Genomic DNA, 17,508 nt, shown 5'->3' on the forward strand with positions numbered 1-17,508 from the left:
GTAAAAATCACAAAGGGTTTAAACGTCAAAGTGAGAGGAACAGTTTCATCGAGTCAAAGCCCAGAGGTCACAAATCTTTCTTACCCTGGTGGTATAAGCTGCTTCTGGATCATCCTCTAGCACTCGGGACATGCCAAAATCTGACACTTTGCAGACCAAGTTGCTATTGACCAGAATGTTCCGTGCAGCCAGATCTCGATGCACGTAGCTCATATCAGATAAATACTTCATCCCGGACCCAATGCCACGAAGCATGCCCACCAGCTGAATGACCGTAAATCTGCCATCATTCTTCTGCAGAGGAAAGAAATAAGGTACAATCTCATTAGCATTAGACCAAATTAATTTTCACCAAGCATTTATTACTTGGATCTTTTTCGATATCTGTATCCGGTGTGCAGTGAAACTCAATATGATTTCCGGGCCTTTTTGACCAAAGTCACTAATTCATGAGTAGAGTATATCCTAGGAGCTGGGTTTGCTTCCTGTAATAGATGGAAATTATCCAACTGTAATGAATCTATGGCTCAAACAGCCCCACGATACAAGAATAAATCAAATACTACCCTCCTTGTACGTGGATTATTGAAGAGCCTTTAAAAATCACATCATTCTCTATTTCTCGTCTTCTTCCTTTGCCTCTTTAGAAAAAAGTCCATGAATACAACCAAACAGAACAGATACTCAAAGTCTGTTAGAGTTTTCTAAATACCAACATTCTTGGGTTTAATATAAAGTAGTCACATACCCTGAGGAATGCATCCAAGGAGCCATTCTCCATGTACTCTGTTATGATCATTACTGGTTTACCTAGAGTTTCCAGAAAGAAAAACACAAAACCCTTGATGAGCACTGCAGTTAATGAGATAAAAATGGGCTGTGCGCAATTTTCCTGCCAGGACACCTGTCTTGTGCGATCTAATTTAATTAAAACAAGCCAAGCTTATGCCTCAGCTGTGGGGAGCTAGGAATGAAATATTAAAAGGACGAGTAGGTTTAAATTCCATCTGGAAGGTTAACCCTTTGGGTGGCTTGTGGACAAGGTCTTTAATAAAGTGGCCTCTGGTATCCAGGGAGCACGCGGATGGGTATTTGCTCTCTCAAGCAAATGGAGAAGATGATAAATGGCCCGTTTAGAGGAGAAAAAAATCTTTAAGATAATTAATTTTGTCCCCAGAAGAGCCACTTGTGCAATGCTAAAGGAATCCATGAACAGAGAAACTTTTTTTGTTGTTACCTATTTAGAGGAACCCAAGCTTCTGGGAGCTATGTTGGATACTTCATTACCCAGACTCATCTTAAAGCTCAAGCATGTACCATCTTAGCTTTTCCCCCTGCCTCACTCAGGTCAGGGGCTATATCCTTTCTTTTCCCTTTTCCTATCTATAAATAAACTCAGTCTATTTGCTTCCTTAAGCTGCCAACCTCGGCAGCAGCAACAACAAAATCACAGAAAAGGGTCAATAAGTGATTTCATCCTAGGCAGCAATTTAAATTCAGGACTAGAGCCTTTGTGTGCCCTTCTCCCTTTTCTAAGCAAAGAAATCAGAATGATTTCAAGGTTTGAGAGAAGTGGGAAACACTTTCATTTCACTTTGGTTTGCTTTCTCAGGACCTTAGGAAATAAGGATCATTCTTTAGTTTCTTAATCCCTGGCAGTGGACTCAAGGTCTGAAATTCCTTCTTTCTAAAGGGTATTTGTGGGAGTGGGGTGTAAATCTTCGATACTTTATTAAGGCAAGGGGTAAAGCCAAGAGAACAGAAAAGAGTTCCTGTGAGGAAAATAAAATGTTAGTTTGAAAAATCAAAAATATTCATTGCCTGTCCTTGTGGACTGTTTGGACGTAGACATCCAGTCAGGGAAAATAGGCTGGGCTGTGCCGCTGCCGGAAAGCCCCCAGAATTATTCTAAACGAGTACATTTCCCACCCAGAGCCCCTATCAGATTAGACTCTGTACTGGTGTGGGGAAAGGGGAAACGTCTTCATTTCAGAAGCAAAATTTTAGAAGAGCAGATGTTTTTAATTTCAGTGAAGTCCCATTTATCAATTTGTTCTTCGATTGGACATTTGGTACCGTGCCTAAGAAATCTTTCCGAGGCAAAAATGTTGGATTAGAAAACACCACCACGAACATTTAATTTTCAAGTGATGAATGAAAGCAGGCAGCAAAAGCAGGAATCTCGGTGTAGACCAAAGGATGAGTAAAACCACTTCTAATCTCTTTCCCCTTGGCTGGAGGGAGTGGTCCCCGTACACCTTTCCATCCTCCATCAATATTATTAGGAAGCCTTTAGTCCTCAGACTCATTTACCCTCTGCATCTGTGACCACATAGAACAAATGCATCTAAATGAGTTTTAATGAACCTGCCTCAATCAAACGATACTTTGTCAACTCATGAGAAGGGGTGACTCCCCTGATGGTGCATTAACACCTACTTCCATTTCACCAGATCCTTCTGGAAATGTGGGGAAGCAAGGAGAAGATCCAGAAGGGGGAGGCGGGGTAGTGGCGAGAATTTATAGTCTCCCTGTCCATTTACCAAGTTACTCAAGGAAGTCCAGCCATGAATTCACACTCCCACTCTTTCACCCTCACACCTCCCTAGTCTGACTGTCAGGCACTATCTTCACAATTATTCTCCATTTTTTTGTTTATGAAGAGTATCCATTTGTCAGAATCTTTATGAGCTCTACCAGAGAAATAAAGATGAATGTCTCCATAAGCACAGAGGGGCTTATGAAATGGGTCCAGGTTGGGCTCCAGGGTAGAGACAGACCCTTTCCCGGAACAGGCAGGGAGGCAATGGGGAGGGGAAAGGTGGGGGGAAGGGGAGGGCTCCTCTGGTGGAAATTTTAAACCATTTTAATTCAGTGACAAGTGCATTATGCAAATGCATCCAGTCGTTTGTAACAGTTACAGCTGCAATAGCCACGGGTTTTAGAGGTGCGGTGGGACGTCAACACAAAGATCCCCTGTTTCTTCGCCTTTCTGCAGAGGTGCTACAAAAATCACTGTCTGCCCCAGGAAAAACACCCCAAGCTGAACAGAGCCTCCTTTTGAGAAAATGGACCTGCAGAAGTATTTAAAGGGAATGTTATCTTTTAATTAAAGTAGTGAAGGGCTCTGGGCAGCTCCACGGGACACAGGCCACAGAAAAAATATCCTGTCTGTAAAACTCATCTTAAAAAGCAAATAGAGCTATTCTATGCTAATTACAGCCTTCACCTTAGGTGAAAAGTTATATACCCTTAGCACCAAGGTTCCTTTTTTGAAGGATTCCAAAGATGGGGAAAGATGTACTTTTTAAGACATAATAATGCCAGTTAACACTTAGTTGTTTTTTTTTTTTTAATTTGCTAAATAAGCATTATGCCAAATACGCTAAATATTCCATTCTATTTTTATCTCTATTTTACAGATGAGGAAACTGAGAACTTGAGCAACTAGTCAAGGCCTCATAATTTACTAGCAGTAGATGATGTGCAAATCTTTGGTCACTAGGCCAAAGGTGCTCAAAGTGTGGTTCCGGGTAGTATAGCTTGATTGACCTTGAGCTCTTCAGAAATGTGAACTCACTAGATCAAAACTCTGAAGATGAGGTCCAGGAAAGTGTTTTAATGAGTTTTCCAGAATTCTGATGTATGTTTAAGTTTGAGGACCTCTAAATTAGTGTATATCTGCTCTCACTTTTTAGTAATTTCCAAATTTTCCCTGCCTAAAGATTGTGTACCCTTCTGTCTTACTGCCTGCCCCCTTTGCCCCAGACCTAACATCCAACGTTTACACCTCCACTTCACCCGCTGCGGCAGCCACTCTGCACCGGTTGATGGAGGACGCTTTTCCCAGGCACCTGGAATCAAATTAAATGGCACTTTTGCCATCCTGGAGACACAGCCCCAGGCTTACAAGATCCTTGACTTGTAGTAACTGTAATAGATACTAAGGCTCCTGGAACTGAGCCACCTTCAATAGTAACCGTTTCAGCTGCCCTGTCCACGTGGTGCTTTATAAGTTGGTCTTAGCCAGTCTTACAGATGTATTCAGGGTCTGCTTCCCAAAATGCATCTGTTGAACTGTGTCGTATTTTAACTGAAGCATGGTTCACGGGCTGAGCGAATGCTAATGGACTAAAAAAGGTAGGTTCAACCAGGTGTTACTGGAAACAGGTGCTGAACTGCAACTGCAGCTGCCATAAATCAGGCAGAGCAGACAAGCAAATCCCCCAATATAATAGATTACCAAGATACACTCCCTGCATCTGGAACCGAAGCTTCGAACATAAGGTGTGGTGAGGTTTTGTTGTGTTTTATATGAAAAGTACTTAAAATTTATTTTGCTTACCATCTGCTTGCACCTATCCTGTGACAATCAGTTTGGTCTAGCAAAGATTCGAAAGATGGCAAGGCATACCAAAAATCTGCAATATTAATTTCGCTAAAATCTCACACAAGCTGCCTTGGAAATAGGGTATCAGCCTACACCATACACCCATTTAGAAATGACTACAAGATTAATGACTTGTCCTGCACTGATTTCCTCCTATTAGCAATCAGTGGGTCTGCTCCATCTGTCATTTCCCTGGAAAGAAAATGTGTGTTTAATTTGCCAGTAACTTCTAACTTGGCTTTGTAAAGGGAGCGACGCACATACATTTGGTGACAACGCCTTCCAAGTGAATGATATTTGGGTGGTCAAACTGTCCCATGATGCTGGCCTCACTCAGGAAGTCCCTCCTCTGTTTGTCTGTATAACCAGCTTTCAATGTCTTGATAGCCACGTAGATTTCTCTTTTGCCAGGCACTTTGAGACGCCCACTGCATACTTCACCAAATTCACCTTTGGGAGAGAAAAAGAATTGACCCTGAACCAGAAATACATTCAAGGAGAAAGAATAACAGCCAATAGCTAACATTTGTTGAGTGCTTATTATACACTAGGCACTGTGCTGGTGTTTTATGTAGATCAAGGAAATTTCAGGTACACAGATATTTACATATACAGGCACATACAATACATTCTGATGCATTTATACAATCCACATACATATATTTAATATTCACAAAGAAAATAGGCTTATAGACACAGACACTTACCAACTCCTATGACTTTTTCAATCTTAATGCAGGATGCGTCGATTTCTTTGGCAAATTCTCGAACTGCTTGGTTGGGATCTTCGTACGTAAAGGGATCCACGTAAGTTCTAACACCTGAGTAATAAACATGCAAAAGGTTGGCAGAACACTTCTCAGGAACCACTAATAAACTGAAGTTCTCTGGGTCTAAAAATATTCAGCACAGAAAAAATTTTCTTAGCATGAGAAAAATACTTAGCGTAGACATAGGAAAATGTTTAAATTCTTGCTCTGGGTTTCGTTAGTGGGTAAACAAGAATTGTTTGCTACTTAAGAGGCTGTAGCTCTACTGAGTTCCTGGAATGTCTTCACACTTCAGGGATGAAATTTTAAAAACAACCTATCCCGTGGAAGAAAAGAGAGTCTCTATAAGGAAATTTGGAATGTGTTATCTAAATATTGCTGTCCCAAATGCTGGAGAGGGTGTGGAGAAAAGGGAACCCCCTTGCACTGTTGGTGGGAATGTAAATTGATACAGCCACTATGGAGAACACTATGGAGGTTCCTCAAAAAACTAAAAATAGAATTACCATATGACCCAGCAATCCCACTACTGGGCATATACCCAGAGAAAATCATAATTCAAAAAGACACATGTACCCCAATGTTCATTGCAGCACTATTTACAGTAGCCAGGTCATGGAAGCAACCTAAATGTCCATCGACAGACAAATGGATAAAGAAGATGTGGTACATATGTACAATGGAATATTACTCAGCCATAAAAAGGAACGAAATTGGGTCATTTGTAGAGACGTGGATGAATCTAGAGACTGCCATACAGAGTGAAGTAAGTCAGAAAGAGAAAAACAAATATCGCATATTAATGCATATATGTGCAACCTAGAAAAATGGTACAGATGAACCGGTTTGCAGGGCAGAAATTGAGACACAGATGTAGAGAACAAACGTATGGACACCAAGGGGGGAACGCGGGGTGGGGGGTGGTGGGATGAATTGGGAGATTGGGATTGACATGTATATACTAATATGTATAAAATGGATAACTAATAAGAACTTGCTGTATAAAAAAATAAATAAAATAAAATTCGGAAATTCAAAAAAAAAACACTAAACACAATTAAATAAATAAATAAATAAATAAATATTGTTGTCCCAATCAGTTGCTCACATCCTACCCACCATCTCCAGCTTTCTTCCCTTAGGGAAGATAATAGAAACTTTCTCAAATGACCTGTGTTACAAGATATCATCTTTTGCCTCATATCTGGACCAACAATTGACAACAATTAACAAACTAAGATTAAACTTAGGTTAAGTGGACGAAAGGATAGTATCTGCTATTTGATTTGAAAATACAAACTCTGTATTAGAGTTCCACTTTTATTCTGTTTTGGAAAGAAAGTGCTGTAAGAAAAGACACTGAATTTCACCTGGAAGCATTGGCCAAATGAATGGTTTAAATGCTAGGAAGGGTAATTCGGCCACACCCCATAGTCACCTGTAAACTGAATTCGGAATGTGAGCTCTGGGGCAGCCAGAGATGTCCGGGACAAGATGCATTAGAAATTACTGGGAACTTTCCACTGGCATTCATACCCTGCCTCTCCCTGCTCGAGCTCCTGGGGCTTTGGGGCGCTGAGAGGTGTAGGATACTAGTGGTTGGCCCAAACCCTCTGATTTTGCAAGACTGTCAGTTTTGTCCTCATCTCAAAAAAATGTATCATTTTTGTTTTTAAAAATATATACCACATGCAAATGAGAAAGTGTGGTTTTAGAAAGGAAACAAGATGAACAAATGGAAAATTATCAGACACTCCATGACCCTTCATCACTTCACATGCTCTAGCCAAGAAAACCTTTCTCAGGATTATTCTTCCAGCCCTTCTACCTCCCTGTGCTAATAAGGTAGCTATTAACCACTCAGTGTTATTTCGATATAAATCAGTTAAAATTAAATAAAATTTAAAATTCACTTCCTCATTCACACTAACTACTTTTCAGGTGTTCAACAGTGCTTGTGGCCCTTGGCTAATGCATTGGATGGTGCAGATAAAGACCACTGCCATCACCTCAGAAAGTTCTCGTGGATAGTACTCCTGGAGAGACACCAACCACTGTCCATTCCAGAGTCTTCTATCTTGCTCAAGTCATTCAGAGTCGATTCTCTGAATTTAGTCTTTGACTCCACTTGGAATATCAAAATAACTAAAATCCACTAAAGAAGTATTGATAGTCCTGAATTCCACAGCACATATTCTGTGGTGTGTTCAATTTCTTATTCTATTGTCTCCAAAATGTTTACCTTATAATAAGAGAAAAATTGTTACCTTCTAAACCTTGCCACCCAGCCACAAAAATGAGCCAGCTAGACCAATACTTTTTCAGGTTGGAGGATAAAATAAGGAAAAAGAAGAAGCATCTAAGGAAATTACCCAACCTCCATCTTTAATTTCACTTAAAAAAAAATACCCATCACCTATTTCAGTTTGAAACCCTGAAGTACATTATTTGGATAATTTCATGAAAGGAATTTAATATTAATAGTCATGTGAATATTATTTAGACATTTCTAAACTGAAAACACGAGACATGCTCTAAAAATAAAATTATTTTTAATCCAGTTTTCTGTACCTTGGTTCAAATGTTTCTCTTCATCTGCTTCTTGTTTTGCTTTACTGTATTTACTCCGTCTATTAAAAGATAAAAAACAATATTTTCAAAAGCTGTAAACCACAAGTTCTTTACTACCATAATATAAGTCAGGCAGATACGTAATGCACATTTCACAGATGAGAAAACTGAGGTTATGGGAGGTGAAATAACAGGGTAAGTAACTTGTCACCGCAGAGTCCAGAGTCTGCTCGTAACCACAGTATTAAACTGAGGTGATACAGCAAATATTTTATAACATAATTATAATTTTAAATCCCCAGGAGAAATTTATTGTATTGAAAATAGATTAGAAGTTTACTGGCTAATTTCCCCACATACATATTCTGAATTAAAAAAAGTTTCCCTAGGTGAATTCTGCATACATCAAAGGCAATCATAGTCAGTATGTGATAAGTAATAGTAAGCCCTGTTGCTTTCACCACAGTTAACTACTACCACAAAAAAACTCATTATCCTACTATATGATATTCTTAAAACAATAGTTTTGTGGTTATTGGCTTCAGCTGCTTCATACAAATTCCTAAATGATTAATGACAATTTAAAAGGTAAACATTTGTTTCGTACTGGATTACATTCCTTAAGAGTTTGTAGAAAACTTGCAGCAGTAAAAATAAGGATCCGGGACTTCCCTGGCGGCCCAGTGGTTACGAATCCTCCTTCCAATGCAGGGGACTTGGGTTCGATCCCTGGTCAGGGAACTAAGATCCCACATGCCGCGGGGCAACTAAGCCTGTGCGCTCTAGAGCCCACGTGCCGCAACTACTGACCCCGTGCGCTCAGGAGCCCATGCGCCATAACTAGAGAGAAGCCCGCACACAGCATCAGAAGATCCCACATGCCACAACGAAGATCCCGCAATTAAGACCCCATGCAGCCAAATAAAAACAAAACAAAACAAAACAAAAAATGTTTCCGTTTGTCGCCTAATTCTTTTCTCCAAAAAACAGCGTATGGTCCTACAGTTGGCGTTCTGCTCTCAGTGTCCCATAGGAGTGAGATCAGGCTTGGTTATAAAGAGTCTTGGGAAAAAGAAATCTTGAATATATATAATTCTTGAATCAGTAATCTTGATACATTATACATAGACACATATATATGTGTCTATGTGTATGTATGTTAAATTGGAAAATCAACTCAGTCCATATTAGAGCTCTGTAAAGTTGGAAGATGAGACCATATTAGTGAATAAAATATGTACATGTATGTTTCTGTCAAAAATGTCAAGTTTATATTGCAGTTTATAATCATCTTGTAATTTTCTTAGAACTTTAAAGATGAGGTCAGTCAGGACTCTTACATATGAGGAAACAGGCTCTGTGGTGACAAGAGTCCCTGGCGGCCACAGGGGGTCGCAGCAGTGTGGTCCTGTCTGAATCTGATAACCTGAACCCCTGCACTCTGAATAAGTCAAGAAGGGCAGGATGGTCATGGAAAAGAGAGAGGGCCACGCAGTGCCACCAGAGAGCAGCTCAGTCACAGTCACGTGTCCCAGCTCCTCACCCACATTCCTCTCCTAATTGTCAGCAATGCAGGAACCAGCTCTGCGATCAGACCCTCAGAGCCTACAGATGTTCCTCTGCGTGTATAATTCCCTTGCAAATAATAATACTTGGCAGTTTTACACTGCATTTAACTTTTCAAAGTGCTCTCATCACATATATTATCTCTTCCCCTAACTGTTTGCAAAGCAGGAACCAGCTCAGTAAAGAGACCTCAGTTACTAGAGTTCACTTCGAAGTGCGAGTCATTCAGGCCCAAATAATAGCTTACATTTTCACTTTGTATTTAACTTTTAAAAGAGTCTTCACGTATAACATTTCATGGCATCTTCTCAACAACCCTATGAAAGCAATCAGGCAGACAGACATGCGTTCAGTCCCATTGTACAGATGAGAACATGGAGGCAGGAGGGCAAGTCATTTACCCACGACCCTCCTAGCAAATACAGGAGTGTGTCTGCCCCGTCCAGCTCACTACCTCACATGCCTCTCCCAGCGGGGATGAAGTTATATGATGATAGCTGGTGAGAGTTAATTATAAGTCATAGCACATTTTATATCAGTAAATCTACTTAAATTGGATTCCACTTGCTCTCAAAATCCATTGCTTCATCAAAGAAGCTAAACAGGTTTAAACATCCTGAAACCAAACATTTGTATGAAAGATGTAGTCCCCTCCAAAACTCCCCCTCCCTTCTCCTTTTAAAGGAAATATAAGAGTGTTAGGTCAGGGACTATGAAAATAGCATTTTATGTCAGGGAAATACGTGCCTAGGTCCCAAGGGTGTGATAGGGTCCTGCCAGCCCCGGAGATTGTATCTTATCAGAGCTCCTAAAAGCATTATCTAAAATTACAAGTATATCTTTTAAACCACTTTAGGTCTCCAATACTGATTTGAATTTCTTTCCTTTAAAGAAGAAAAAAATGCATCGAGCAGGGAAGCTTTTGTCCCAACTTTAAATTGTCAGAGAGTTCATCAAAAACCCTTGTAGATACCAAAAGAAAGGAGCAGCCTCAAGCACCCCAGGAGTGCCATTTTCCATCAACATATTCATGAAATCTGTGCAAAGCCAGAGGAAATGTAAAATGGCAGGGATCATTATAGGCTGACCTGCCCATCCCCTCCTCAGACTTCTGAACATAGAAGGAGGAAGGAAATTAGAGGAGAAGGTGTATTTTGTTTTTTTATAAAACTCTATATTTTTATTCCCTCCCCGCCCAATGTTTTATGTTTTTGATGTCACAATTTACATGTTTTTATCTTGTGTATCTCTTAGCAAAGTATTATAGTTATAGCTGTTTTTACTATTCATGTCTTTTAATCTCCATACAAGCTTTGTAAGTAATTAACCTTACAACTTTAAATTATTCTGATTTTTACTGCATATTTACCTTTACCAGTGAGATTTATACTTTCATATGTTTTCCTGCAACTAATTAACACCCTCTTGTTTCAGCTTAAATAAGTCCTTTTAACATTTCTTGTAAGGCTAGTCTAGTGGTGATGAACTCCATTAGCTTTTGCTTGTCTGGAAAACTCTTTCTCTCTCCTTCAACTCTGAAGGACAGCTTTTCTGGTAGAAGGTGTACTTTTAAAGAAACTTTACTTGGAGTGTTAACTTGGAGGAGAAGACCCCAGTAGCGTACAGGGAATGCTGACAAAGAAACACAGGGATTACTGTTCAAAAGCTAATTGTAGCCTATTAGCTACTTAATAATACCTTTAAAACTAAAAAGCCTGAGTCCTGCTCTACCTTTGTCACCTGATGACCCTTTCTCCTTTGGCTCAGGGTGCGACAATGTGTTCATTATTGTCCAGAGAAAGAAAGCCTTATCGTTGGGTCAGCCAGCCCAGAGGAAACCACATAGCCTAAAAGAGTGCTAAATTGACATCCAAGGCAGATCACCTGAATGACAGAAGGAAACCTTTGTGGAAGATTTTCTAATTATTGAGATGTGGGCAAGCTGATTAAAAAAAGGGGGGAAGGAGGGGACTGGTTTGTGAGTGAATGCTCCAGAAGGAAACATGGAACCTTTTAACTGCAGGAGGTAAAGAGATTCCTCTGCAGGTGAAACTTTGAAAGCCTGTGACTAAGCCCGCCTCTGTCAAAGGGAGGCGGAGTCGGTATTAACAGACATTGTCCAGGGACAGCATGAGACCCCAGCCCTGCCCTCCCAACCAATGTGTTGTTCCTGGCGCCTTGACTACCCGATAAAACCAACAAAATAGTAGAGGGAAGCGTGACAGGGCCCAGCGCGCACCCCACTTTTATTAAAATACTGACTTCCCCGATCAAGTCGATGGATTTGACTGATGGGGCTCACTGTTCCAAAACTAATTAGCAAAAGGTAAGTAATTTATTCAGCTAAAGTGCGGATTAAAGAAGATAAAGCAATGTAATAACTAGCATAGCTCCAGGAGGACACTTTCCAGCGTTTAATGGCATCACCTCTGAAGATTCATCGAAGCTATTCTTCTTTTTCCCCTTCCTTAAGCTGTCATTGTTCCTGCACCAAATGATGGCTAAATGTTCTTCATGAGCAACATTTTGACATGGGTGGAATTGAACCACACGAGTGCACACAAGTTGCTTAGAAATGTTCCTGCAGTACCATCTGCCAACTAATTGTAGGAATTTACATGACTTCATCAGAGCCAATTTCGGCTAACATTTAAGTGTATTCATTCTTATGTGACCATAATATTACAATTAGGACACCGGGGAAGATAAGAGTCTGAATGGTGACTGTTTTAGCATTATGGGAACAGCTTCAGCTCCAAAGTGGAAAATCGTAACCTTCCAAAGAAGACAAAACTAACTTGCAAGGTCTGACTTTATAGCATGTGTTAGATTGCACATCAAATCACACATCACAAATGGTACCAACATCATGAAGGAGACTCCTGAAGCTCTGGTTTGCTACAACTGTCAATGCTAACTTCTGATGTAGGTCAATGTTTTCAGTCCAGAAGACATTAAAATAATCTATCTAGGCCAGTACTGAAGTCAGGAGAGACAGATCCCTGCCCTGATCAGGCAACTAACTAGCTGTGTGACCTTGGTGCAGTTAACTGTTTAACCTCCTCTCCAGGCCTCAAGTTCCTACTATACAAGATGCCAGTAGTTTCCTATCCTGAGCCGTAAGTGTACCTCCTTCACAAATTTTGCCATAGCCGTTTCAGTTTTTTCTTAAAATCAATTAATTCACTTCTTTAATTCAGGTAAAAGGGGTACTTTATAACCCTAACATAAATGGAAACCCGGCAGCACCAGAGACCATCATCAGGTCAGTAGAAACGCCACCTATGGCTGGTTATCAGGCAGTACTTGTCTCTGGTCACCAAACTGTCCTTTAGAAAAGAGGAACTCATCTTGCATTCTAATTCTTTCTTAAAAGTGTTTCTCATACATACTGAACAATAAAATACTATTTGGGGGAGACACACTGGCCTAAAGCAACCTGAATTAATACTATTTAGGATGCTTGGAGGTAAACTGATAAAATCATTAATATAAAAGGGGGAGGTGGTTGTCAGAGGAATTTAACACAGTTGATCACTAAGATCATTAGTCCTGAGGTTATGACCTTATCATTGCATTTTATGATGTCATTGTTAACAGTCAAAAATCACTTTTAAAAGCAATTAAGTGGTTACACTGTGGAGATCACAAATGTGTAGCTACAGGAGTATAAGGAAATGGTGCCATGTTGCCAACAGAATGTGTATATGCAGTTTAGGATAAGACTTCTAGAGACAGCATTACATAAATACAAGAAATGCTGCACCTTAAACCACCCAGATGGCAGGTACAATTACATTCTCTGAAAAGCTGACAGAATCCTTAAATTATAACGTATGTGATAAGTGCCACAGGAAGACACTGATCAAAGATGCCTATAAAAAATGTAAGTTAATTTCCTCAACATAATATGGCTGGTAAAAACATACACTAAATCTAAGTCAATGTATTCTGTATATTATTTTAAATATATAAATAAAATTTATAAATTTAGGAATTTCATTCTTTCACTGAGATCCCCAAATGTTTACACTTGCAAGTTGGTCAAAAGAAAAAAGTGGATCTTCTCATTGGAAAAATTAAAGATTACTCTGCCTTGCCTAAAGCTCATACTTCTCCATATAAAGTAAATATAATAAAATAAACAATTGCTGTAAAAAAAAAAAAATCCAGCAAGATACTAGCAGTGAGCCTGAGGCCATTTCCTCTCTCTTAAATGACAAATTAGCAAACAGATTTTCCTTTGAAGTAATCGGAAGGACTGAAACTTTTCTCAGTGTGTGGATCTCTGCCCATCTACCTCTTAAAGCAATCTCCCATGTCATCAGCAGTGTGGGGAGTCACCCTATAAGGGGTCCGTCCCTCGCATCCGTTCTGGCATCAACTATCCATGGCTCTAAGAGGCAAGAAGCAGCCCCATCATTTTCCAGGCTAGGATGTTTCATCTGTTGCTTTCCCAGATGGCTGGCTGCAGGGTGGTGAGATGATTTTAGGGGTACCATTTACCATCTTTCATTTGTACTCTCACTAAAAGCATGGACTAAAAGATTTGTCTGCACTACCTGTCTCGTCTCTTCTCACCTGTTCTTGTCCCATTTAAACATCTGCGGTCCATTATGACAGAGCACACAGCCTGCTTGCGGAGAAGAATCAGCTGAGTGTGCATCGGCTGCTGCAAAGCCTGTCAGCTACCTGGCTCCAGGCAGCCTTTCCGTGACAGCTTTATGTCCGACACTAAAGAAGAATCAATAGGAGGCCAAGGGGTTGACATTTCATTTTCTAAGAAGTGATCCACTGAGGACCAATCACCAAGCAGTGTTTATCAGCCTTGGGAAGTAACATTTTTTTTTTTAATGGGGGAGAAGGAACAGGATCATGGCTGGGTAACTTTACAGGCTCAGTTCTCTAAGGTGGGGACTCATAATTGGAAATCCGATCAATCCTGCCTTATATAATAAAGTGATCAATAAAAGCAGAAAGGAAATTAAGTCATCAAGCTTGTGATGCTATTTTCTATAGCTACAGCTTTTAATAAACTTGTCTTCCTGTATTACATTTTCATCTGCTTTTCTTTTTTTTTTTTTCTTTTGTCAAAGAAGAACATCTGAAAAAAAACTTATAATGAGGTGACCTATTTCTAATTACTCCTGTCTGACTGCTGTATTTAGGATAACTTAAAATACAAAAAACAAACAAAAAAAGTAACTCTAAAGGAAAGCCAGACAACAACTAGAGAATTCTTCCAACCAATATCTTGGTTGAGATTCGAGACGAGACCCACTTTCTGTAAACAAATGTTCTCTCAAATGGTTCTGAACATTCTGGGGTGCTGGATTTCAGTCAAATATTTTTTACAGGGGCAGTTATTAATAATTTTTTCCCTAGTTTTAGACTTTTAAACAACTTTATTTTCTGATGACACAAGTTGTTTATATACACTGTAAAAATTTCAAACGCAGAAATACATAATAACGAAAGCAAAAGCCCATATAATTTCTATACACTTCTCATCCCACTCCCTCCTCCTGGCTATCAGATGGATATAGATTAATGCCTATAGTTCCCATGTGTTTATGAGCCTGGCATGTGTACATGCACAAAGTCAAATGGCAATGAATAAGAAAGAGGTCCATCTTGATTGACTTCCAAAATCAAAAGCCAGGGAAGGAAAGAACTCTGGGAATTCAGATTCTGCTCAGGCCAAGTTGAAGTTTCCAAAGCCTGAGCTGTACTTACATAGGGTACAGTGGGCATGTCTAGATGTATGTTTGTGTGTGTGTATTACAGCAACAGGGATGAGTGTTTGTGGTGGGTTTAACTCCTTCAAGACGAAATTCACTGCTCTAATCAAACAGACTTTGCACCAAAAAGAACAAACACGATGACAAATGTAGGTGCCCACACACAATAAGGAGTTGTGCTGTACTGTGTGAGAGGGATCATGATTGAGCTCTATATACCAGGACATTCTGGAGAGTGAGAGTAGGGACATGATATTAATAAATACGGGTGACAACTCAAACCATCCAGGCAAACTAAGATATATGGTCATCACCTTAATTATAATGTACCACAAAGTGAGAGAAAATCACGGTGGCTTGCCCAGGTCAGTGGAAATAGCCGGAGGCTATGCTGTGACATCAGTGAGCTCACCAACTGATGAGTCAGGAAAAGACAGTGCAACAGACAGTGGCCTGAGATCCAAGCACGGCTACTGGGGGTCCAGTAACAGACCTACCACTAAAGCAATATAGTGACTCCAGACAAGGACGATACCTTTCTGAGTATCAGTTTCCTCTTCTATGACATGAAAAGATGTATATTTAAGGGGATCGTTTTGACATCCCCAGGTTCTGCTTTTTTCTTAAAAGCCCCACGTTGTAAAACAGTTGATGGCATGGGGGGTGGGGGGGCGGGTAAAGGTTGGAGAAGGGGAAGATTCTCACACGTGAGACAAAGAGGACCTAGATGTGGACACACATTGAAGATGAGCAGCTGTCCCCCCAAACCCCCTCCCCCTCCATTCTTCTGGAAGCTCCAGGCAGTGTTAATAATTGATGGAGGCAATGATAATATGAAAAACTGGATCAAAAGAATATGCTGTCAAGCTCAGGGGTTGGCAAAGTATGGCCCTCAGCCAAATCCGGCTCACCACCTGTTTTTGTAAATAAAGTTTTATTGTAACACACACACACACACACACACACACACACACACACAAACGAATATGCTGTCAAGCTCTTTCTATGTCTCTCTTTTCTAGACTGTTTTTCAAGTATCAAGTTAGAGTGTAAACTCTCATAGAATAAGTAATTGCTGTTTTAGATCCATTTCCAAGAACAATGCCAAGCCCACGAAGTGCTCAAAGGAAACTCTCTGGAAATGTCGATGGCTTTTCCTAAGGGAAGAAGGAATGCCCACTTCTTTGCTTTGGTTACTGTTATTATGAACCAATATCATGTTGAAGTCCTCTCTGTGTGCCAGATTATCTACTTTGCCTATCAAAACTCTCCTGTCAATAACTCTTAGAGGCAGATATTTTATTATCCCGATTTTACAAAAAGGAAACAATGACTCAAAGAGGTGAAGTAACACAGTTGACAAAGAGCAGAGCTCAAATTTGAGGTCTAAGTTTTAGATGGCTTTTTTTTTTTTGGCCTTTGGCAGTCAGTTCAGGCTTAAGAGAGGTATAAATGTAACACCTTACAGCCTAGAATATCTAGAAAGTTCCCAATGGCCTGCTTTTCAGCTTAGTTTCCTGGAATCAGTTGGGTCTTTCCAGGACTCTCAGTGGTGAGCGTTGCCACCAGGGTCCAGCCCGCAGCTCTAGCAGCGGGGTGGGGAGATCAAAGCAAAGAGGAGGGAGCTTGTGCTGCAAATGCCATGTTTATGATGCTAATCAAAAGCCTCAGCTTTGTGTGGAGGAGACAAAAAGCTCCCTCATAAAAACTTGGGAAGGGGGTCAGGGGCAGTGAGTGGCTTAAGTGCTTACCTCCTGCTGATGACAAAAGCGGCGATAAGAATAACCGCTAGCACCACGCTGCCGGAGACGGAGACCAGCAGGACGGTGGAGTTGGCCCCGTCTCCAATGATCCGGGAAGGCACTGGCAAAGACAGTTACACAAGGATCACCTTGGGCAAGGTCCTAAGAGCTGGAACTTCTGACTGTCACAAGTTTCAACTCTCTGAAGCCATTTGAAATGCTCACAGCCTATCTTGCTCTACGTTAAGTATTCACACAACGGCATCTTCTAAGACAGCCTTAATGAGACTAAGACATTCTTTTTTATAATTGTATGAAGAACTCCAACCAGAAGACTCATTAAATCCTGTGGTAAACATTTCCACTCATTGCTTTTTCTTTTTTTTTTTTTCTAGTCTCAGCCCAAACTCTTACTTAAGGATCTGATGAATTCCTTAGTGAGAAAGACACCTGGAAATTTCCAAAAGGACAAGCAGTTTTGAATGACCCCTCCACTGCATCCTCACACTCCATCTATAAAAAACCTGTCTATTATTGCCCAGCTCAAAAGCCACTTCCTCCTTGAAGCCTTCCATGATAATCGCAAAGGATGTCAAACCCCTTCAGATTTTATTCTAGAGTACTTTCTTTCTTTTTTCACTTATATTCTATTTAATAATTTGTGAATAAAATTACTTTCTAGAACTAACATAGAAAATTCTGCCCCACCAGCTCCTTATCCAGTAGGC

General features: G+C 40.3%; 1 protein-coding gene across 2 annotated transcripts in view; it reads right to left on the reverse strand.

Moving 5' to 3' along the window:
- EPHA4 (EPH receptor A4) overlaps positions 1-17,508 on the reverse strand; it is a 217,227-nt gene that overhangs the window by 91,537 nt on the left and 108,182 nt on the right. For both annotated transcript variants that reach the window (XM_082466376.1, XM_082466377.1), the window contains exons 8-13: positions 16,790-16,901; positions 7,732-7,790; positions 5,098-5,211; positions 4,655-4,840; positions 749-810; positions 85-294 (exon numbers count right to left, since the gene is read on the reverse strand). In XM_082466376.1, coding sequence (XP_082322502.1) covers positions 85-294; positions 749-810; positions 4,655-4,840; positions 5,098-5,211; positions 7,732-7,790; positions 16,790-16,901 — 743 coding nt within the window. The remainder of the gene's footprint in view (positions 1-84; positions 295-748; positions 811-4,654; positions 4,841-5,097; positions 5,212-7,731; positions 7,791-16,789; positions 16,902-17,508) is intronic.

This window comes from Balaenoptera physalus (assembly GCF_965194825.1).
Source record: "Balaenoptera physalus genome assembly, chromosome: 6".
Classification (NCBI taxonomy): domain Eukaryota; kingdom Metazoa; phylum Chordata; class Mammalia; order Artiodactyla; family Balaenopteridae; genus Balaenoptera; species Balaenoptera physalus.